Source organism: Chroicocephalus ridibundus, chromosome 3, assembly GCF_963924245.1.
Source record: "Chroicocephalus ridibundus chromosome 3, bChrRid1.1, whole genome shotgun sequence".
NCBI lineage: Eukaryota > Metazoa > Chordata > Aves > Charadriiformes > Laridae > Chroicocephalus > Chroicocephalus ridibundus.
This window is the reverse complement of record NC_086286.1, coordinates 67975380-68000027: the sequence shown is the minus strand read 5'-3', so window position 1 is coordinate 68000027 and position 24648 is coordinate 67975380. Positions and strand designations below refer to the sequence as shown.

Here is a 24648-nt window from a genome sequence, read left to right as displayed (position 1 = left end):
TGTCCTCAATGTATTGACGTAGGATTTTAGAGATTACTTGATTTTCAGGAAAATGGTTCCCCGTGCTTCAGCTGCCAGCTTGGCTGACTGTTTTTTCAGCAAGTGATGCATGGTATGTGACCTGTGTAAATACATCTGTACAACTGACGCAGACGGGGAAACTAGGATGTAACCTACAACAGCCAAGGTTGACCCGCGGATGTGTGTGAAATTTAGCAACTACTGGACCAGGTTTGAAAACCATCTTACAATGCTAATCTCTCTGGTGTCGGTGGGAAATTCTCTGTCAGACCATTTTTCACATGGAGCCGCGAAGAGCAGATACTCGAAGAAATGTGCATTGTAAGGGAAGTGGGGACATTTTTAAGATATTTTGATTTCCTGAAGGAACTAATCGAGGAAACTTAGTTGTTTTAAACAGCAATGGTCCCAGGTCTAAAGTTTACAACCATGTTGCTACAAATGTCTTGGTGATGAGTGGCTTTTAAGTAATAGGCATGAAGTTGTAAAAGTGGTAGGACTTAACACTAACAGCAAGTGTTTCTGAGCATATTACTCCATTTATAACATTTTTATTAAAGGGTTTTAAATAGAAATCAAGGCTAGGTTTTTACTGTACCTAGGTGTTTGTTTTGACCATTTTGGACAATGCAGTCTTTATGAAATTGGAGTCTATGAAGTTATTTGAGGTGCATTTCTTGTGAGGAAGTTACCCATCATGGATCTTGTGGAAAAGCCTAACCTTAATAGCATGGTAGATCTGTATGACTAGTTAAGATTCAATTATGACATGGGATGAAAAGACAGTTCATCAATTGCCTTTTTTTATTACTTAAGATTTGCAAGGTATTTGAAAACCCTAAAATGGTCCTAAGCAATGTTCACCCTGTGAGTTAGGAACTTTGTAATAAAAAAAATTCAGGTGAGTTTTAAAAGCATGTATGAACTAACCACATCTTTTCCTTTCTCCTCATGTTACTCACAAGATACAGAGGGTTGAATTTCAAATTCCCTGGGAAAAGCTTTCTTATTTCCTGTCTTACATTTAGTGAGACCTCATCTAGGCCGTACCTATCTTTTTTTTCTTTTCTTCATAAATCGCTTGCAAAGAGTGACGGTAGAATACACGACTTGAGAAGCATGCTTTGTATTTCTTTTTTTGCCGTCAAGCTGCCACAGGGGGGAGTAGGAGTTTGGAAAGGGCCGTGCTGCCCAAGAAGCCACCGAGGCAAGAGTTGTATTCCAGGTGCATACCCTGGCCAGTCCCATACGGGGAGAAGAAGGGGTGCAAAAGCAGTGTGGATGTGCTAGGAATGAAAGGGTTGGTTAGAGGAAGGGGCTGTAGGGTTTCTGCAGCTGGGACAGGCTGAATGGTTCACTGCATCACAAAACCACGCTGTTTTTCTTATTCATTCCACCCGGCTTTTCTGTCCAGATGTAAGGAGAATGTGACTGAATTGTTTTCCTGCCTCAAGAGGGAAGACGACATGTGGGAGTTGTACGGTATTTGCAAAATCCCTGTCGTTCTGACGAAAGGCTTTCCCCACGTTAGGAGTATTTGCTAATGAAGAAAAAATGCTCAGCAGAGGCAAGGCATTTTTGCAAGGCAAAGGACACGGCGAGGAAAGTTTTGCCAACTTGATAGGAAAGGGTTGTTCTTGTGGGACTATTAGCGTTGGTGAAATCTGCTTTGCCTGCTTAACACAGGAGTAGCAGGACTCTGCGGGTCCTGTGCAGTGAGGATGAGGAGGATGGGATGCATTCCTCACGCCTTGGCCCTGGCTGCAGGGTTACTCTCTCATCCCGTGTCTGACCACAGCTGCTCTTGCAGCGCGTGGTCTGAGGTGGCTGTCAGCCACTTTGCCTGGCCGATGGGCCCAGTGCAGGTTTGACGAGGAGGATGGATGTGGGCAGAGATGGGGAGGCAGGTGTGAGAGCAGAGGGAGCGGGCTAGGGTTTTGGATTAGTGCAGCATGACAGGAAGGTGGAAGGGGACTTCACCCTCCTATTCGGTTCCCACCCACGTGCCGGATTCCAGTTTGTACGCAGAGACAACCAGCCATGGTTCTGAGTGGGAAAGGGTAAATAAGGGTGAAGAGAGACATGCACGTATGTGTGTGTGTGGGAAGGGTTGGGGGGAGGACACAGAAGGAAGTGGAGGAAATGGTGTGTGAGGAGAGCGGTGTAAATGAACCAGCCAAGGATGAGGTGGGCTTGGCAGCTTTCTCCCCACCGCCTTCGCAGCATTTTATGACCAAGAAACAGTGTTCAGGTCTGTTCAACCACGGGTGAACTCATGGGCAAGAAGAGAGGAGATGTGTCTGCAGCGAAGTCTGGGTGATCCTGTTCCGAGCACCTTCGTATGCCAGTCTCCTTTTTTCCTGGCCGCGCTGCGCTCAGGAACAGGCTGTGTTGAGGGGCACAATGGAACGATTACATTTTTTTTGCTTTTGGGGTCTGTGTTGGGGAGTTTTATTATTGAAAAACCTAGTCAACATTTTTTTGGTGAAAGAATGAAGTAATTTTCAGGAACTACTTACTGATCAGGGAAGTAACTGGAAGGAGTGACTTAGGCACATTATCTTTTATAAAATCCTCTGGATCTGAGTGCGCAGATATCAGATTACAGATACCTGTAATGAGATAGAGTAAGTGAGGAAAAAGGAAGAATTAAAGGAGAAGTGCAAAAATGACATTTATGTTTCTGTAACCTATCATGAAAAATAACAATGCTGTGTATTGCTTGCTAACTGTGTTAGTTTAGAATGCAGAGGAAAATATGGCAAGCGGGTCTTTGCGTTTGATTTTAATGGTGAAAGTAGGATGGGAAGGAGAACAATTTTTTGGGTGAAATTTTTTTGTGCTTTTTGTACATCTGTGATTCCTGGACTGTTAAACTATCATCAAAAGGAATCTGGGAGAAATCCACACTCTTTGTGGATAGTATATTGATAAATTCAATGGCTGTTGCACAGCCATGTGCCTAACATAAACAAAAAAAAAGAGAATTAATGGTCCAGTTTCCAAATAAAACATAAGGAATTTGTTTATGCTTTTGGGAGGTAGTGTATCTAGGTTTGAATGGAACTATGTTAAGTATATTGAAAGTCTCAAGGAATGCAAGGCTGATTTTTTTCAACAATAAACATCTAAGATAACAAGAACATTTATACATTTGGCAAACTTGTGCCTAAACATCAAGTTACTTGTTTTTTGTTAGGGATGGTCGTTAAAAGTTCGGGGAGTTAACCCAAGATAAAAATGCAAACAGAAAAAGATAAAATTAAATAAATTCAGAGCAACTTCAAAATTTTCCCCTAGTTCCAATGATACGTGAGTTACAGAAGGAATTGAAGTCAGAAGCATACCGAAGGTTGTACAACAGTCTGTTGCACTCACCTGGACACTTGCAATGATAAAAACCTGGAGAACACTGACCTGAGTCAGTGTCACAGTGTCACATAAATCACTTTTAAAGATACCTACAGTTCTGTCCCACTCTTCCTAAGGCACTTTCGGCTTGGTTTGTGAAAGATTTTTCCTAGAACATTTGCTGAGGAAATTGGCAACAAAGTGTAAGCATTACAAAAGAAGAGAATGAAAAGGAAGGCACCTAACAATGTAAAAACCTAGACCCTCGTTAGAGTGGTTTTGCAAAGTACAGTGTCAAGATATACATTCTGGAGATGGTGTGTGTTTCGTAACGTTTGAAGAATCAATACATGTACAAAGACAAAACCAAGAGCAAAAACAGCATTATGCGGTTTGTAATTCCAGAACCCTATGGCTCTTCTGTTTTCATCACTTTATTCTTTTCAGGGAAAAAAAAAAAAAGATTTTGAAGTTTGAGGAAAATTGCAGCAATCCTTTTTGAGGGTTTAAGACATCCAACACATTGGCTAGATGTGTTAGCCCTTCTATTTCTACTCTTCAGCAGGATTTAGGATGAATGGACAGCATAGTTACTGTAGTGTAATTAAATCATTCTTTTAGTTGAAAAGGTATAGATGTGTGTTTCTGGTGCTAGAGGTCACAGTTTCATTCCTGCAGAGACTCCATTTTACCTTATGTTCTGAGCTAGTTCATAATGTACTTTTGACATTTGAAAAACGTTGTTTTGTTACGATATAATTCCATCAAGTAAACCGCATATGCTGTGTTTCAAGCCAAATTAGTTGATGAATGGATGAGGTGTCTAATTTTCGTATCTTGAAGGCCATTAGAGCAAATCCTGCCAAAGTTGCATTTTTGCTCAAGATTCCTTCGTTTTTCCTGCTTTTCCTGCAGACCAACACAGAGCAGTGCATTCTCGTCACTTAAGTACTAAAAAAAATTTAAATTAAACGCAACAAAAAAACCCCCAAGGTAACAAGAAGATATTTACCAAAAGAGCCAAGGTGGAACAGGACTTAGAGCATGTTTGCTAATCCCAGATTAAGTGAACCAAGGCATTGGAGTTTTGGGGAGAACTAAGACAGGAATAACAGGGAAAGTGGAGAGAAGAAAACTCCAAAGGTGAAGATGGTACAGCACCTACAATTTGTGTGATACAGTGCCACAGTATCGATGCTGGGAGACTTCTGGTGAAAACAGACCCGAGGTCTGTGATGGTCTTGCCTAATGACTGCTCTTGCTTGGAAGGAAGTTTTGAATCAGTATGTGTGCGTAGGGGCTGAGATAATTGTTAGACTTACTACAATACCCAGCTATGTATAGCTTCAGCAGATTGACCATGGGACGGTGGTGACACTCTGCCTGACCAGCTGTAACATGTCATCACCAGAGCACAAGGGGTAAAACTTTCTTCCCTGCCCACCTCTGCCCTTTGCACCTTGCAGAGCATTCACTTACTTTTGCATCATTTGCGTATCAATCCCTGTTCATTTTGGAAGCTTTCTCCTTTTCCTGACCATTATTTTCCCATTCCTGCTGCAGTCTGAGTCTTGGTTCCTTGTCACCACCTTTCACCATTTTGCTTGGGTCATAAGTAAAGCCAGCCATCGCTCCTCACCGCCGTCAGCTCGGGTTCCCATGAACCTCCTGTTCTGTCTTCAGAGCAATGCTCCCCTCTTCAATAGGTGACTCCTTGATCTGTTTCTGAATATGAGCTGATAGTTAAGACTACTTTTCCTAGCCTAGGGGAGAAGTTTTAATGGGACAGTGTATAGGTGAATGTGGGAGGCTTTTTGATAGGCCATCGAGGGGGTCTTATACATTTGTTCAGCCTGTACAGTAGCTTGAATGACGTTGTTAAAATATCTCTGCTTTCCAAGCTGGAAAGGTCACTGTGTTTCTTTAGGATATTTTTGGAGATGTTTCTATGGTTTGTCAGATCTGAAAATAAACTATGATCAACACACTTAAAAATGATGACAGGATTTTTTTTACAAGAGTATAAAAGGCAGTCAGATTTTTGTTTTCCTCTTAAGGAACCAGTCAGAACTACAGACAAGCTACGAAAATCCCCTTCAGATCTGTGACTTTTTTTGTGTGTGTGTGTTTAAATTTTAAGGCATCTGCCTGCTTATCCCTTCATCTGTCTTACACAGTTTATACAGCCTATCATTTTCGTAACTGACAGAAAAAGTCACCAGGAACATTTGTAGTCTTTTCTCCCTAAATTTCTAGGCCAACTGGGAAACTTTACTTGAAGTTTGTTATCATTAGAAAGAGGCATCCTGATGAAATAGACCCTGTGCATCAGTAAAATGAAACATAGAAAAAAATTGGAATTCCTTTTTTTTTTGACATGTCAGTGTTCTGTTTTGACTTTGGAAGGGAAAAAAATTGGGGGACTTTATTTTGAGATTCACTTTGTGTCAATAACCTACTGGTCTTGATTGGTCTGAAAAACACTTTTAAAATTTTCACTTTGAGGGACTTTTTTAATGTCTGTCACTATAAGTGGGGCTGAAGAGATGTTTGGAATCCTAGTATTTTTCAAGGAGCAGAAAATCCATTTTCTGGCCCACATCAGGGAATACTTAAAAACATTCTATGACTTGTTTAGAGTCATTAAAGCCTATTGTGTAAAAGCAAATTTGGTAACGCAGTTTTACTGTTTTCGATCCCTGTAGTTCTTCCTAAAACAAATCCCATTGTTGGGAATGTCTGCAGTACAGACCCTTGGACTGGATAGTTCAAAGGCTCAGTGTTGGACAGCAGTGAGTCCAACAAGTAGGGATCTATCACTGAGGACTTCAGCCATCATTCTGCATCTTCTGTGCCTTTACTTGAGTCCTGTGCTTGAGTATGCATTGTAGTCGTGAGTGTTGGCTAAAGCTTCACTACTTGTAAAGAAATGGTACTGGTATGTCATCCTTTTTCATTGCTGGGTTGCGGGGGGAGTTCCTGAGACACAGAGCAGGAGGGATGGAGTCTAGTGAGAGCCCCTTTGGAGACCTGAGGGTAGTAAGTCATTCACTGATGGTGCTCACACACAGCCTTACTCCCCTCACAGCTGCTTTATAACCATTTTGTGTTTACCAAGTTTCATCTAAGTGGCCCTGCAGAAAGGATCTAACACAGAACAGCTCTCCAGAGTAGTTGTAATTGGGTTTCTGCCATAACCCCTTAAGTATCTCTCAGAAGGGTGACGTGCCAGGGACATTTTCAGAGGGCTCAAGTGTGGGCTGCGTTGCCGGTGCCTGTAGGTCTGAGAGCTGGTGCAGGTTATTCCTTCGGGGGTTTTCTTGCCTTTCATAGCAAAGGGCAGTAGCATTCAGCGCTTGTCTGTGTTACCAGCAGGTGCTCTTTCAGACTCACCACTTTGCAGACTGGCATGGGGAAGAGCTTATCTACCTGATCTACCACCTCGCAAAGTTTGAAAAATCATCCTTGCGTTTAAAAAAAGAAGAGGAAGTGGCATGACCTCTCTTTCTGTGCACCAATTTACATCCCACCCTATTTTAAACCCCATCTTCATCAGTGAGTCTTATCTAACACTGGCAGAAAAACAGAGGATGTTGCTTCTCATCAGGACAGAGCCTGCATTTAGCTTTCTTTCAAGTGGCACAATAAAAAATGGGAATAGGCTTCAGCTTCCCATGTTTTAAGTCTTCTTTTTTAATCCCTGTTTTCATTTTCAAAAGTATTTGGATCCGAGAAGACATTTTTTTTCTCTTTCCACTTCTGATTTGTTTGTTGGAGCACTGCCTGCTCACCCTATTTGGATGTCAAGAGACTCTCTATTTTTCCATTTCTGGAATAGTCATTCACGACTCAGTGTTTCTTGTGCAAACCCTCAGAATTTACAGTGTGTTTATTGGTCTCTCACCAACTGCAGTTTCTCTCTTGTAATATTTTGTTTCAAAGTTTCTCTCAGATACTGTTATATAGATTTTGTTCACCAAATAATTCTGTTGTAAGCCTAGGAGTGTAAGCGACAGTATTCCTAAAGGATCTAACTAATCAGCTAATTAAAATATAAGGGATTTACAGAATTTGTTGAACTAGTAAATTTAATACATAATTGATGTGGCAATGCATTTTAAATAGTAAACTGGTGTGCAAAATAAATCAGTTGTGCAGAGCGTTGCAGGAATGTGCAGTAAAACACAGCCTCTGTGTTGAATAGACCACACTCAGGTCCCGATTTTGCCAGTTGCGCTGCACAGATTAAAAGCATGTTTGTATAAAAGAGCTTGTAAAATCTGGTAAAATAAGGGAGAATCAATAACCCGGGATGGGTATTTCATGAGAGTGCAGGAAAGGTAGTTTGGTTTTAGGGGTGTTGCAGTTAAAAGGAGAGTGGAAGTTAAGTGCAAGACCATGGTAGCCGGAGCATGGAGACTGGGAAGGGGCTTCCTGATGAAGGAAGAGTGAGGAAGAGTGGGTGTGTGGATAAACTGGAGCAGAAATGGCAAGAAAGGAAAAAGCTGAGGGGGAGATCAACAAACTGCAAAGCAGAAAAACATATGGAGGGGTGACTGAAGGAGTAGCTCGTGGTGGGTTTTGTACCAGGCCCCATTGCTGTTTTGCTCAATACCTAATTAGGTTGGTACAGGGAAACGTTAGTGGACTTCACAATTGACTCTTTTCTTGACTCTTTTCCTTTCTACAGCTACGGAAGTTGAAATGTGGAAGGAAGTGTAGAAGCAAATGCAAAGCTGGGATGTGCTATGTGTACATGAGAGAGGCCTGGGCCATTGAGGAGTACAATGGTGCAGGAGCACTGGATGGGAATCTGTATGCTCAGTCTATAAAATGAAATGTCTGCCAAACTGGACTTGCTGTATGACTGCATTTCTCACGTTACTTACTCTTTGTCTTCCATTAAAGTGTACAGCTTTGGGGTAGACACTTTTGGGGGACTGGCTTAAAAAGGAAAACTGCATCTATCCTTTGGTTTAAGTGCTACCCTTTAAGGCTAATGAACCAGTTTGTTAAATTAGTATAATCATCGTGCTTTAGACATAGGCTAGTTTTAAGCCTAGGCATGAAATGATTCTTTGCTGAAAATCAAGAATGTTTGGGAATCTTTCTTTTCCTGCTGTGGTCCTTGCTGGGTTTTGTCCAGGATGTCATTGGAAATGCGAGCTCCAGATATATCACGAGATGGTCTGTGTTATGTGGCAGCTGAATGTTTCAGCAGAAAATGCTGGAGGAGATGGCTGAATGTGCATGCGGACCTCTGGATGCTCATCAGCACCGGTTCCAAACTTCCTTTTTGGTTGCTGATCACTGATTAGCACAGTAAAGCGGCACAAACAAGATCGATAGCTTTAACCACTAAAAATGCTCCCTCTTCCACTCTCACAGTCTCTTTAGACTAGAATTTTGTAAACAGCCAGATGCAGTTTTGCTTCCAAAGATCTCACAATCCAAATTTTGGTCCCAACTAGCTATTTCAGGCCAATTTAGACTCTATTGAAAGATGGATTTATAAGGAAAACGTTAACAGATCCTGGCCTCTTGTATCACTGGTGGGAGCCACGATAACAATAATCATGATTTCCTTTAATAGTCTTCCATCAAATGTTCAAAGCAGTAGTTTTTCCTTTGGTGCAAACATCAAAAATGTGGACAATTTTGCTTTCTTAAACTTGGACAACATCTGTGTTTCCACCATTTCTGTGGGAATGCAGTACTCCCTTTTCCAATTTTATTAAAAACCACCTTTTTGGCTAACGCGTATGCCATTGCAAGCACGTTCATTATGTCTCATATATCTTGTTCGAGGAAGCTGGGGTCTGCCTATTTAATTTCTCCAGGACCTTGTCACTGTGAGAAGCGTATATGAGAACTGTGTTTTTCCTCTCAGAGTGCCTTCAAGTTGTTTGCCTTCCTAACCTAGACATCTTAAGTGTTTCCAAGTAGTTAAACGACTCTCCAGTGACAGTAATGTTTTACTGATACTTATGCTGCTTGTTGGCCCAAATCAGAATCAATTTTAGAGATGATTGTAGTGAGCTCTGACATCTGGAAAAAGTTACACTGAAGCCTGGTTGCAGTTTAGTTCTTTATCTTTTGGGACAAGCCTCTTGCATTTGATCTGGGTTGGAAATCTTGAAATCAGCTTTGGATGTGCAAGTGGAAAGAAGGATACAAGAGAAAATGCAGGAAGATCTCACTCTTTTCATTGTTGTGTTTTTTTAGTTCTGCTCAGTTGGAAGGAAGGCACTCGCCTAATGTCAGGCTGAGACAGCGTGTCAGTGCAAGGTAAAAGTAACAGCTTAAAATGTGTATCAATGTCCTATAAGCAACCCATTTGTTAGTAAAGTATTCTTCAATGCCTGACAGAAAGCCCGATGAAAGATTTGTGCTGGGTCACGGTATCCCGCGCGCAGCAAGAAAGTGCTTTCCAAAGAAGGAACTAGCTTTTCTGTGAGCAAGAGAAGGGTAAAAGTTCCTTACACTCCTCTCAGTTTTGCTTAAGGGTTTGTAAAAAAGGATTGGCCTTGCTTACATGCCTCTCATCACGAATGGAAAGAGGCAGGCCATACGAGGGAGTGGTCTTATTTACATGGAAACTGTTTTACGTAAGAAGAGGAGGTTGGTCCAGCAAAGGTGTGGTTTTATTTACATCCGTGCTCTTCCCTTATGATTGGAGGGTGTTTGGAAGGTGTGGTCTCATTTCCATCCTGCCTAGACTGCCTTTGGCTCAGCTGGATTCAACCCTTGCCTGTGGCTGTAAAAGGAAGCAACTGCTGCAAGCAGAATAAAAACGACTGTGTGAAAAAAACATGACTGTTTTTTTCCTCTCTTTCTTCAGTGCATGCATTCCTGCTGGTATGTACCTGAAAAAAGAAGGCCACATTCCTGGGGAGAGGGGTTTGGGTCTGTGTAGGTATGTGTGTGTATGATCATGTGTGTGTATGTATTCGTAATGCCAAGGTGAACACACCAGGTTTTGTGCTGCCCTGGGTGTTGGAAAGTGCTAAAGCTGTTTCTAAAGAAAGGTCAGAAAAGCAAGTTCTTATTCATTGCAAAGGGTTCAATTTTTGGTTTTGATTTTTTGTTTGTTTTTTTCTTTTCTTTTTCTTTTAAGGTGCATATATGTTTCAAAGGTGCTATGACAGCTGTGGAAGAAGGCCTGTCTTTATTGTGTGTGCATGTCACATTTCATGTAGTCCTTTGCATCAAAGTGGACCCAGCATGAACATGGTAGCAGCATTTTATCTCTGAACTGTGATAGAAGACTCCAGCACAGAATATGCAGGGCAGTCAGGAACTGGCTATGCTACATGCAGTTGTCATGCAATAGTCTGTCCCTTCCTCAACATGTATATAATGTGTATTCAACTGTAGAGGCTACTGTACCTTACGGTCAGGAGGCAATTCAGCTGTTACTGGCCTCTCTCTGCATTAACTTTGGGATTCAGATATGTATTTAGCAGAAGCGGGACTGAGGGAACTCCTTGCATGTGGGTTGCAAAGCATCCAGAAAGCCTTCAAGCTGCTGTTGACTTGGCTGGATTGAATTTACTGTGCGTACTCTAGTCCTTCCCCATTTTTCTTCTTGCAGCCATGGTTGATCAGGCACCATCTTGGTGAATTCCAGACAATAAGAAAGTTGGAAGGCAGAGGAGATAGTTTGCTGATCTTTTTTTTTTTCCATTTTCTCTTTTTCTGAAAAGGAAATTAAAGTATCTTGAATCTACAATAGCTTGACGATTGATCCAGCTGCATGTATGTGAGCATCAGTTATTATCAGAGAGAACATAGCTATCGTGTTGCTTTGGCTGTGGGTGGAAAGGAGAGCCCCTTTGACGTGAAGCGCTGATTTGTGACTGTGTCTGGAAGCACTGAACACTGATGGAACTGCCACCAGCGCGTTGGGACTGGCTGCCCCTGCCACGGCTGAGATTACTTCGCTGCGACATGCCGTTGCTCAGCACAAGAAGAAGACGCTTCCAAGAAGGTGGCTTTGGGTGGGGATGTGCAGGTCACAATCCCTTTTCTCTAATTCTTCTCACTTCTCCCTCTGCTGCCTCCTGTAACTCATCTAGGCATGGCAGCCTGAAGATACTAATATTTTTAAGTGACAATCAGAACTGCTTTTCAACTTTAGATACCTCTAATGCCTTCATAAACACCTGGCAATGAGCCACTTCTCCTTTGCCCACAAAAACTTGGTGAAACTGGAAGTCTAGCTATCTACCACACTCTGGGTTAGGAGATGAAAGCTAATAAAATATTTCCTCTCTTTTCTGTAACCAAGGCAAGCTGAGGTGCACAAAAATAATTGCATGCCAGTCCACCGCAGGAGGAAAAGTGTCTGGCATTGTGTCCCTGGATTGCAGACAGGCAGGAGAGCCAGAAAGTTTGTCGTCAGGATCCCTTGCACGTACTCTGGGGCTGCAGCTGAAATTTTTCAGTTACGCATACATATTGCACAACTTCTGAAGACGGGTCCTCCGGATGGTGTAAACCAAGTGGGTGATGTGTGCTAAGGACACCAGTGTAAATTCACCTTTTTATACCTGAGGAGCTGACCGGTCTGAACTGCCATGGCAGAAGCTGTGTAAGTTAGCCTGGACTGTGTGCTACGCTGTTCTGCTTCTCCAGAGCCAAACTAGGCTGTTCAAATAAGGCTTGTGAATCTTTACACTGCCCCGCATTCATGGCTGAGACTGCACTAAGAGACATATGCCTCATTTTTAAAATTGGCATAGGTTCCAAAACACAAGGGTGCTTTATAAAATTTTCTGGCTTCCTGATCTTCCTCTCCTCCTTGAACTTTCTTCCTGAGCGTAGCTTCCCTCCTTCATCCCCCACATTGCGCCTGAGCAAACACTCTGGTTAGATCTACGTGGGCAAGTGAAGGTGTCTACCCCCAATGGCAGCTCTCTCATGAATGTCGAGCAGCCGTTCCCCATGTCCTGGATGATGTGACAGCACTTTAGCTGGCGTACAGACACCAAAATACATTGTTTGTCCTGTCAGAGGAAAAGTTGGCAAGCTTATAAGTTAAGGAAAAAGGGATCTAAGGGAGATAAGAGTGTAAGAGGCATTACTGCAGTTCTATGTTTGGAATTGGTTACGTATGTGTGTGGTAACCCAAATGATGGGTGGACTGCACTTTCCCATTACCATAATTACATTTCCTTTCATAGCTAGGGTTGGGGACACATCCAGACATTGCAGAACACATCAGTAGATTTAGTGTGGCTTACTCAGTCTCCATTTATCAGACTATGTCCCAATTATGTTACATTTAGGAAACAGAATAATTTTCTGGTTATAGCACACGAAATTTGTGGCATTCTAATCCTAGTCATCCTGCTGTATGACCTTGGAGAAGCTGTTTTACTTCTCTTTGATGGTAAAAAATTAACTCGCCCCTGGATGGATTTTAATACCATGCCAAGTTTAAAAAAAAATCTGAAGCTAAAGTTAGCCTTCTAAATCCATATTTAGGGGCTAAATGGGGCGATTTGTTTTCCACAATCCTGAGCACCCAGTAACTGTCTTCCACCGAGGCCAGGTAGAGATTTTGGGTGTTCAGAAGTTTGAAACATGAAGCAAAAGAAGAGTGAAAGAAGCCACTTGTGTGCACGTGAAGACAAGCTCGCTGATGTGGCGTGAGGCAGGGACAGCAGTCTGTCTTTCCCAGGTGGATGTCACAGTGACAGCAGTGGGGAGATGTGGGTGAGATTGATTTCGCTGATTTTACTGGCTAAAAGTGGGATGTCTGCCTTAGGCGGCTCGTTCAAGATCTCCTTAGTGGACCCCTTGGTGCAGTGGATCCAGAGCAGCTCTCAGCGGGAACAGATGAGCATCCCCCGATGTGTCATCCTGCCCAGCCATCCGGATGTGGGATGAGTTATCCTCCTTAGACGCTCAGCTCTGTCCATGGGGTAAAGTGCTTCATAAATGCTTAGACAGCTTGCTCGGGCTCTGCTGATTGTAAAGTCAGTGGGTGACTTATGGTGCATTAGGTAAGTCCAAGAGTGTGGCAGAGCTGCTCATAGCTGTGGAGAATGAAACCCCATCACAGGCCTGAGGAGTTTAACTGTGAAAGTTGTGAACAAGTGAAAGTGGGGAGAAATAGTTGAGACTTGCAAGGAAAAGGAAATATAAACTCGACTGTAGTCATTGTAAACCTATTCCATATTGATGGCATGGTTTGTTTCCACTGGAGAGCTTTGTTCTTCCGGGCAGTGTTTGAGGAGGAAGATTAATTTTCCCACGGGAGAAATAAGCTTTGAATAAGTCGGCTAAAATGGATTGTTCTTATGTGCACCGCGCATCTATAGGAGAAACAGAAGACGTTTACATGCTCCCTGAGGAGGAACCATGACAAGCAGACAATTAACCAATTCCCCCGGATCCCAAGGTTTAAAGAACCACGTAATGGCTTAATTGAGTTGAGTTGCTGAGAGTGCGGCACTGCGCTGAGATTCGTGCTGTGAAGTGTGCGATTCCCAGAGGCATCCATCAGGTTTTAAAGAATTGACTTTCCATGCTAATTGACCCAGATGTGCTTGATTTTACCTCACAATCTCCACTTCATTCAATTACTGGTAAAGAGAAGGGAATGAGAAAAAAGGATTCCGTTTGTCTCATGTACTATATTAAAAGGAAGCTTTCCTAAAGCAACATTTTGTGGTGCTGAACAAATTGTTCAACTTGAACTGGGGCGACATTTATTCCACTTTTTTTTATTTTTTTATTTCCCGAATGACCGAGCATGTATTTTGTATGGACTAGAGAATATTCGTTAAGCCACTTTGCTTGGCAAAGGAAGCGTAGGCATCGTCACCAGAAGAATGAGGGCAGTACAGATGGATGGAGGGTGGCTGACCTGTCTGACCAGGCAGGGCTGAGCAGCACAGCGTGAGGGCTGAGAGCTCTCATGGCTTGGTGGAGTGCTGGCCTGCCCGAACGATCAATAAAGGAGGAAAAAAAAAACAATCACGGTTTAACTATTTTTATCTTCAAGAAGGCAAGGAGCCAAGTTTGAGGAATAGGCTTTGCAGAGTGAATTAGCAACTGAACTCTTCCATGTACCAGGCCAGTAGGCACCTCATTTTGGCAAGCTATGGTCACTTTTCATGTGTGTGTAAATATCCCTAGAGCACACAGAGCAATTAGTGTAAGACTGAGGTTCCCAATGCATTCTGTGTGTGTGCAGAACCCCCAGGTTTATTCCTTGTCAGTTCACAGCCTTAATTAATTTACAAATCAAGTATCTTTTTGTGGTAGGGACTGAGTCCGCCACGCTAGCTACATTCCTGGAACGCCACTGGAGGCTTTCTTCAGTAAGGTAGCCGCTCTCTACCGGGTTAGTGATTTCAAGCTCACCTCAAACAGCACCAGCAAGAGGCATGTCAAGGAACTTCTTACATTCACATTTAAACAGGCTGTGTACCGCTGAAATTCGTGGGGTTCATCTGACTTTGGACCATTGTTAGGGGAGCGCAATTTAGCCCCCGGTGCTTGTGACTAACCATATTCTGTACCAACCAGTCAAGTTATGGAGCTCTGCTGTGAAGTGGAGGTGTTCGAGGAGATTACTTCTTTGTGAAAAGTTGTATGCCATATATGGCCAGTTGTGGGGTTTTTTTGCTGCTGTTTTCTTTTTTCTCCTTAAGAAGGCTCTCCTCCAAACTGCTGAATCATATTGCAACCATAGACCTGATGATTTTTCAGAATTTGAATCATAGCTGAGCTCTCTGTGTGTCAAGCTGTGAAGCCACACGTGGGCTCAGCAGTTTGGCAGCCACCGAGTACAGCTTTGGCAGTATCATATTCACAGTCCAGATGTTGGATTGTTCAGCCACAGCATACAGCGTGTTAGAATAGAGCAACAACATGACTGAAAATTGCTGTTTACTCTTCTTAATTTAAATACCACGGTTTGTACTGTTCTTGATGATTTAGCCTGGATATTAAGAACCAGACTGCTTTAGATCCGTATCCCATCCTAGAAGAAAGACTCACATAACAACCCCACATGCAGTGAGAAGCCTCTTTTGGAGGCTTTGCTCTTGCGTTCTTCCTGCCAAGGTCTCTCATGAGAACTTGTCCCAGTTAGGCCCGCTTATGAAGTCGATTATAGATATATTCAGGATTAACAAAAGGCATTATAGTCCTGTGACACCAGAAATAAGAAAGCCAGGGTGGTACCTGAGATTTATAAATGTAATATGATCATGTTTTGGCTTAATGTTCTGCTTTGCCTTTACAAGCTGCAGTGATTAATGCCTGAGCAATGATTAGGAAAGTTAGAAACAATCTCTGTTAAAGCAGGATTCTTCTTCAGAGCTGTGCTTCTGCAGCCCCACTTGGTTGAGCTCTTTCCTGCATGTGCTTCATTTTAAATAGTATTCTGTATTCAAGCCGTTGTTTTGAACACTCTAAAGCTTTGTGTGCATCATAGAGAAACTGAGGAGATTCTTGACAGTTCCATTCCTGTATCAATATTTCTTCATGAGTACAATACTTAGTCTGTGAAAACAGCTACTGTTGTTTTGCAGGGCATTTAAAGAAAGATCTTTGTTTTTTCATAGTGAGCACTGAATCTGGAAAGGAATAAACAATGATTCACCTAGGCCAAATTACTTTCTTACGTCCGCAGAAAACACACTGCAAAGCTTTGGTTTGCTTTTTTTTTTTGAGAATAACTGTGAGGCACACAGCAGCAAATTGTTCCTTGATTTGATCTAATTTATTTCAGATGAATCTTAAACTTGAGACCTAGACAGAAATGAAAATAGGGAAAAAGTATAAAAAGCACTTAAAAATACAAGAAAGTTCCTGTGAAATTGTGAATACTGAAGGTTCATCCTACAGGCAGGACCGATGATGCCCCTGTTGTGCTAAAACTGCAACTTGAAGGTAATATATCTCACAGTTTTCTTCCCTTCCCAACCAGTTAAACTGAGCAGTAGCACTGGAGCTGAGAAGGACTTGTGCTGTAGCAGGAGATGCCACATTGGTGCGCAGGAGGCAACTTTTGTGTGCCATCTCAGTGCCGAGCAGATAGGAGGCTCAAAGGGGAATATTGTCTCCCAAAAAAGAAGGGATTTAGGGACAGTGTGAAGGGGTGTTGGAAGAAAAAGAGCTTCTTGGGGTCCGTGACATGGAAAAGTGAATAGTTCTGTTGTCTTGGCATGTAAGACGACTCTTGAAGAGAAAAGGGGAAGAGCGGCAGAAAAATATGATGGGACCAAGACAACTTTTTGTTTGCCTTGTTTTGTATTTCAGCAGCTGGGGTAAAGCTGAGTTCCTTGGAGGAGAACACTGAGCAAAGCAGCACAGGACCTCGAAGCAGAACAAAATGGCTGGAAGGAGAAAAAGACCCAGGCAAGGAGAGTTCAATGACAGCAAATTGAACTGGCCAAAGAATCTGGAAATTTTGCAACATATTTTTTTCCATGGAAAAGATGTGTATAGTATTTATCTAAGTAAAAAGTAATAAGTTTTTGCACTTTTCTATATAATTTCTATTTTTCCAATACAATCAACTCCTTATTAATAAGAGCAGAAAGGGTTTGAATAGAGCTTTTGATGGAACCTGTATTATTAGAAGTGAGAGCTAAAATGAGGAACTATGAAAATTCATACATGAAGGATTTACCTCATAGATTCATGAAGGTTCTTTGGTCTTAAGATGGGAGAAGGCTAGCTCAGATAAGATGTCTTAAGTTCAAGTCAGAAAACTCCACCCTCAGGGCGTTTAACTGTAAAAATCATCAAAGCAGCTTTTATGATGTGTGTTAATTGTTATTTCTGTCCTGCCCAGAAGACCAGCAAAGAATGAATGAAGTACCTGAAGATGATCTCAGTAGTCGAATCACGCATTCTAGTGGTCCTATTTTTGACAGAAGAGGTTCAGGTCAGAGATTGACTGGTATGTTGACAGTTTACTTTGAGTATAATACTGTAAAATACAAACATTTTGCTTTTGCATGGTCAAAAATAATGCTCCCAGGAAGAAGTCACAGAAAAATGTATGTGGTAATTCTATGCAAATAAAATCTATTCCACAAGTTTTATTAAAATAATTGAAAAGAAACCAGAGGAAGCTTAAAAGCAGAGGGTTTTGTTTCTTGGGAACCAAAACAACTGGAATGGAAGCAGATGCTTACATGGAATACAGGATTTACCACTTAAACCATCTAAACAGCAATGCAGCAAAAGGCTTGCTGTGTTCCTGGAATTATGACATACACATGAAATGCTTTTAAAATGCTTAAATTAGTCAAAGACTTAGTCATACTGAGTACAAAGAAATCTGTACACTAGATCATCCGTGCCTAGATTCTGAGCTATTAACTGCCTTAGATACTGTTAATCCTATCCTGCATTTTATTTCTGCAGCATAATATTCTCATACTGGAGATAGTGGACATCTTGCCTCAAATGATTCATAATACACAATTCCAGCAGATTTAGGTGTGTGCTTACAGACAGATGACATCACCTTTTATCGTGTGAGAAAGGGAAATGCAAACTGTCATTATACAGACACCCTGTGTCATTTTATAGTGGGCAGGAAAGACACTGGTATTGTTCAAATGTGGAGTTCAGAAACAACCGGAACTGGTTACAGGAACTGGTTTGACACACGCTGGTGTGTGTCAAAATTTCAAGTATTCACACGTCTCCAGTGGAATCCCCAGGAATACCCTCACTTTCCTTCAGTGCAGTGACTGGTGGTGTTGCATCAGGTGCAACACAGGATTTGGCAAGAAACTTTATTCTCTAAGTAATAATTGCCAAGTACTAGCCAGATACCTCAATTGAAATACTGTTTGAAGGGAGAAACAAATCCTAGAATAATTTTTCATCTTTACTTCGAATTCTGAACCCCGCAGTACGTTTGGAAGAAAACCAGACATAGCTAAGGGATGGAGAATTACACAGAAGCCTTAGAAATCCATGAAATGGCACTCCTCTCCCCCTGAATTAACAATGGAATTGACAAATTGGTTTTGTTACCCCAAGACAAGAAATATACAGCGTGTACTTAAAATGCTTAGCTGCAGAGTGGAATTGAAACGCCACAGGGTTTTTCATCCTTGCAGGGAGGAGAGCTAGTACGAAGCTGTGAGGGGATAATTAAAACTCTTCAGTCCGTTGTGTGATAGGTGAAGAAGAAAACATTTCTTAGGGGATGCATTGTATCAGTGGATGCTATACATACCTACATATATATTTATTGAAATGAGATAGTGGTTTTCTCACTGCTAGGATATAATACAGAACAATTATTCACCTATTTACCCGGGGATAGGTGGGATCTTTCTTATTTCTTCATTTTTTTTTTGCTTTGTAAGAACAAAATCTAAAGTAATTGTTTTGGGTTGCTTTCTTAAACCACTGGTTTAATTGATTTCTCCCTCTCATTACCAGAACAATAAGAGGTATCTTTTTTTAGCACTTGAGTCTGAGAAAACCTTAGTTGTCCCAACTCCTCATAATGACCCAGTGAGATCTTATTAAGCCTCTAGGTTTGTTTTCCTTGTAACTTGGTCTCACTAGAAGAAAGTTTTGAATAACAGCTCCATGTAATTCTTCAAGAATGGGGTATAGGTAAAGAAATCCAGGAGTTGCAAGTTTACATTCAGTGTCCCTGTAGGACCAAGTCTAAAAATGATGTCTAGGAAAATAAGGAGGGGAACAAGGAAGGTTAAAAGAGTTGTGCGAGACAGGCATTAACTTTTCTAATCCACTGAGAAGGATGAGTGTGTTTCCTGGATCTGTGTTCCCCCACCCACATAGCCAGAAAATAAACTTCATAGATTAACTTCTAGGAGTACAGAATGGTTTCCAAAGAACATTATTATCCGGGAAATAGATTCTTTTTTTCAAAGTACACGTTCTTACTGTACTAGACCTAAAGAACTTGCCTGGCAAGCACTTAATTTTCTTTTATATTGATATTGCAAGAATTATTTCAAAGACTTTTTTTTTTTTTCATACTAGTTCTGCTTCTGTAGGCCCTGCAGAAAGACAGTTGTTGGCTGTTTTCCAGTATATTAATGGCAAAAGAGCCTTTTCAAGAAAGGGAATAAGAGCTTTCTCCTCTCTCCCTGCTAGAATCCTTGTCCCAAAGAAGAGGATATAACTTCAAAGGAAAATGAAATGCCTGATTGTAAATAAATAATGAAAACACAGATCAAACTGTAGATGCTATAGCTCTTTGCTTAGCCTCTTCATCTCCCTGCAAAAGTAGTGGGTTTGTCTACGTTGTTTGTAACTTGCCAGTGGAAAAGAGTAGGAATTGTATTCTCTATTCTATTTTAATGTCAGCTGGCAATCACCTTCAGGACAGCATTCATTAATACCCTATGTACTTGAGAGAAGCAGATCTTTTTTCCATGCAGAAGACCTTTAGTGCACATTGTGGTGCTGGATCTCCTGGATTGATAGGGAAGTTGGTTGTCCGGATGCTATTTGTGAAAAGTTCTGAGACAAAAGTACCAATTAATCAAGCAGCACCACAAAGAAGGGAAATAGCATAGTCTTTAACTTCTACTCAGAGAACCTATTTATCAAGTGCTGACCCAATGCATCATTGTGCATGAGTAGTGCGGTGGGTGAGTATCACCATCGTGCACGGGTGAGTATCACCATCATGCTTTCTAGGCACGGATTTACCCTAGGGCCAGGAGCCTGTTGCTCATTTCCCTTCCCTTCTCCCTGTACCGCTGCCACCGGAGCACTTGCTGCTCAGGTCATGTGGGGCTTGCGCTGTTCTCCTACCTAATAATGCAGCTGCGTGCAGCCTTTCATGTCTACTTCGGCTTGGTGTTGTGGGTCTGCTGGGAAATCCAGCCACGAGACACTTTAAGTAGCAGTTTGATCTTTGTCAGTGAGATCGACTCAATTTAGACACGTACTGTTGAGAGGTCAAATCTGGACTGGAATATGTTAAGGGCTGTCAGAACATTGTAAGCGGAGAGGGCAGACATTGCAACCACAAAGTGTTTGATTCCAGCAGAGAGTCTTGTAAATGGGGATGTTTAATAGACCGTGGAGAACTTAAAAGAAAGGATTAGACAACTGGTGGGGTCAAGTGCACTTAAGTAATCATAAATGCATAGGGTGGTGCTGTAATTAAAAACGCTCCTGCACTCGCTGGGTTGGCCTCAGCATCGGAGCCATGCCTTGTACAGGCATAGCTTTGGTTCCAAGGGGCTCCTGTAATTGGTCCAAATCATAGGAAAGCTTTAAAAGTTACACATAGGTTAAATTTAAAAGACAGGGTGGGAGAAAATACCCTAAATTATTCAGACTGTTGAATAAACAAATTTAACCACTGTGTACTCCGAAGTGAAGTATTTGTGACAGCTGTCTGGAAAGCAAAACTTTGCAAAAAAAAGTTTCAATTCTTATACTATCATGTTCAAAAGCGACGATTTTCTAATGAGTATTTTTATTAAATGTTACCTGCAGAGCCTTGATAATGTTTATCAGAAGCACTGTGATACTAAATGTCAGTAAAAAGCCTAAGCAGCTTTTTTTTAAAATAAAAGGGTATTTTTTATTGAAAAAAAGTGTTTCTCTTGACTATTTTTACTATCTCTAGCAAACACACAAGAGTTATGCAACTCCAAATGCTTAGAATAATATTTCCAATGCAGACTTTGCTTGTTAAGTTAATGGAGTGTTTTCTTACTCACCAGGCCAGAATCACATGATGAAATTCAAACTGATTGCTTTAGGCTTTCATTCTCTTTGATTACTTATTTGGTTAAGGCCTTTAGAAAGAAGATAAATCTAATATAAAAAATATTGACCTTCTCCTTGAAAACGGATTTTTAAACAACTGTGAGAGTTGCTGCTCTGTGCTTTGCGATGTGCTTCTTGCTGAGTTCAAGTTCAGATTTACCTATATTTTTTAAGGGACAGGAAGTTGACAAATGTCCTCCTCACAGCAATGATGGAACTCTATGAGCCTGAGGTCTGTCAATGCTGGAGAGAAAGAAGAGGTAGGAAAGGGCTGCCTGCTAATAAAAGGATTATTCAGAATATGATACTTATGTGACCCAAAATAGCATTTCTGTTTCTCTCATATTATATTTCTTTTATTTGGCATACATTCAGCTGGGATCCTGGCTTCTTAAAAACCCTTTTTACATGAGAAGTGACCTTTCTTCCTTAAATGTCCTGGCCTCTCTTGCTCCTCATACAAATTTCAGCCATGTGGAGTGGAGGAAAATAGCTTCTCCTGCCATCCTAACAAAAGTTTTCAGGAAACTGAAGTTAGGACTGGATCGGGAGTTTATACGGAAGCTGATGGAGCTACAATGGAGCCTGTTTAGCAGCAATAAAACTGATGAAGATTAACTAACATAGTACTAAGATTTTTTTTTTAATGCTTTTATTATGTCTTTTTATACCAAAGGCAAATGGCCACTAACAAAAACAACGACTGCCTCGGACTACAGGTGAAATGCTTTGCAAGAGCATGAGGGGCTGGAAAGGATTACAGGAGTGGGAGATGGTGGAGTAGCCCTCCTGGAATCGTTGCAGGCAGCATTTTCAGGTGTTTCGGACAAACATCTGCTAGGCCATAGATGTAGAGAGAAAGAGGAGATGCAGGTCTGATAACACTCGAGACCTTGTTTGCCAGGTGCCAGTAGTGACATTTCAGGTATTTTAATGTGAAAGTCTCGGGTGACTTCTGAAAATTTGGAATCCCATCTCCTTGCGTGGATAACGAAGACCCGTATTTCGTGCCAGTGCAATCTGCGGAGAGCATTTGTTCCAGTGTTCTGTGCCTGAAGGGGATACCTTCTCTTAGTACCATACATTTTGAGATTGGGCAAAGCATGAAAGCAAAATCATGAGGGGCTGTATTTCTGCCTGGTTCTTAGTAAGATAATGGGAGTCTCACAGGGGATAAACGTAAGCTGCTTTGTTACTTATTTTCTTAATGTTAATTTTTATGCTTTGCCCATTCTGAACTGTGGAGGCAGGGAAACCAAAACCTTCCTTCCCTCTTAAATTATTTCACCTGCCACTGAGAGCACATCCCCTGTGTCTCTTCCGTCCTCCAGAAACACTTCTGGGTTCATACAGCACCGAGCCCAGCCAGGCCTTGCTCTGTGACAATAATCTCAGGCAAATAATTCACAGAAGCGCTTTGTCATGCAAAAGGAGATCTGTTCTCCAACAGCGATGGAGGGGAAACCGGTGCGTTGCTCTGCGCCTCATGGGCATGGTGAGGATGAGTCCCTTGCACGCACCCTCCAGCTGGTGCCTCGGGCCGAACCACCTCTCTTCTCCCAGGCGGATGCCACCGAAGATGCCCGGCCTGGGCAGCGGGGAAGGCTGGAGCTGCCAGTCTCACCAGCGGGGCCAAACCGTCTCCTCACAAGCGGTAAAGCTGCTGTTTCGCCCCGCACACCACGAGAAGGTGGTTGCCGGAGGCCGTGCGAGGCGGCAAGTGCCGGCAGCTGGAGGCAAACAGCCAGGGAAAGATTGTGCATAGTGCAGCCTCGAGGCAAGCGTTCCAGCAAGGGTTAAAATGGCTGGACAGCTTGCCCACTAGAAAACAGGGTTTTTTTCCATAGTCACTTCCCAGCCTTGGATATGCAGTCTCCAGTTACTGGAGGGATTCAGAGCTGGCACAGGCAGCCTTGTAAGTATTAGGCTGCCCTGTGTGCTTGGCACCAAATTCAGACAATTTTGAGAACAGTTCAGATCTTCTGGAGGTTGTTTTCTTTTTTTTTTTTTTTGTTTTGGGTTGGGTTTTTTTTTGGTATTTCTTTCCATAAGAAAGCAGTTCTATATTTAGGACTTGGCCCAAATTGTTGAACCCGGGGTCTGAGTTTTACTGTTGTTGTTTTTCCTCTCTTCAATCAAAACGAAGTGGTTCTGGCTGATCCGAGCTGAGCAATGCTGCTGCTTCTCTTAAAGTTACACTCGAGGAGGTTTTGTGAGTGCATGGGTGTGCATGCGTGCATGGAAAGTTTCTCTCCATTTCCAGGAATAAAAGGGGTCTTTGCTTCCTCCAGATCCATACTCTGTGCTTGTAAACGTCTGTGTTAAGATTGATTTTGTGGAACGCTGCGAAAGGAGGCTGGCCTAAAATATATGTCATTAAAGTGAATTTCATATTTGAAGCTTGTCTCCCCAGTCTTTTATTTTTATTTTTTTTTTCTTGCTGCGGCTGCATACCATTGTGTTTTAATGGGTAATGTTTGTCTTCAGCCCGTAGAGATACCAGAACACATTGTATTTATCACCCGTGGAAAATCAGACAGTATAACAAACCAATGATTAAAACCAAGTATTCCTATCCCCTCTCTCTTTTGGCTACAGCCCAGACATAGACCCTGCAGACCCAAGTTAGCTTCCGGATAAAGGCAATATTGCTGCCTCTGCATGGTGCTATGCTTCAGCTAATTAGCCTTTTTTAGCTGTGCTGCTTCCAAGGCCCCAGGGATTAAGATTAACATGGGGAGCTACCCCTCTCTACATACTCTTCGCATAGTGTATAAATGGCCACTTGCTCTCCCTTTGTCCGAGAGAGTCTGTCCTTCTGTTGCAGAGGGCGTCTGAGCAGGCGGGAGGGCACGTGCCTGTTACTGGCTGGTTTGGGAGCTTTCTAAAGAAACAGGGAAGGGCAGACCCCGTTTCTCCCAATTTTGAAGGACCAAGGTGCGTAGTAGTCAGCCACTTCCCACATAACTGCAAATGTTGACCAGACTGCTGTCCTGGGGGCATTTTTGCAAACACAGCTGGACACCTCTGCTCTGTGTTGTAATTCAGGCTGTTTTCCTAGAGACTGGGACTTTGGTTTGAAGAGGGGAAGGCGCCTTCCAGTAACTTGGAGTATGGCACGTGGGCCATTGAGGACAGTCAAAATCTGTGCCTGTCCTCAGGTTTCCCTCTTTGCTAGCCGGAGAGGCTGTCTACGCAGTGTTAGTCTCAGCAGCACGCAGGGTGGATGCGATTCCCTGTAGCCACCTCCTGCACGGTGCCTGGGAGTAGGAGCTCAGCATTGCAGGGCTGGGTGCTGGCTTTCCAAACACCAGGCATCCCTGCAGTGGCGCCTCTGGGTCACTTTCTGGATGTGGACTTTTGCTCTTACTAATGAGTATAAACTTAAGGCTTTCCTTCCAGGATTTAAGGGCATCCAAAAGATCCCAGGCTATTTTTTTAAACATTTGAGTGCTTTCATCAAGCCCATAATGAATTGCCAAACCATTTTCAACAGTTTCCAAATGTAAGTCTAGCCCCAGG

The 24648-nt window shown here is 42.3% G+C and overlaps 1 protein-coding gene across 11 annotated transcripts in view; it reads left to right on the top strand.

The window, feature by feature from the left end:
* The window catches only part of LOC134513229 (uncharacterized), a 45522-nt gene that overhangs the window by 4497 nt on the left and 16377 nt on the right, over positions 1–24648 (top strand). The window contains exons 3-6 of one of the 11 annotated variants that reach the window (XM_063329580.1): positions 16654–16752; positions 17192–17299; positions 22458–22593; positions 22690–23510. In XM_063329580.1, the coding sequence (XP_063185650.1) occupies positions 16654–16752; positions 17192–17299; positions 22458–22593; positions 22690–22891 (545 nt within the window). In that variant the 3' untranslated portion in view covers positions 22892–23510. Of the gene's footprint in view, positions 1–16653; positions 16758–17191; positions 17300–21802; positions 23511–24648 lie in introns of those variants that run through there. The other 10 variants (XM_063329578.1, XM_063329576.1, XM_063329577.1 and 7 more) reach the window with 10 other exon arrangements.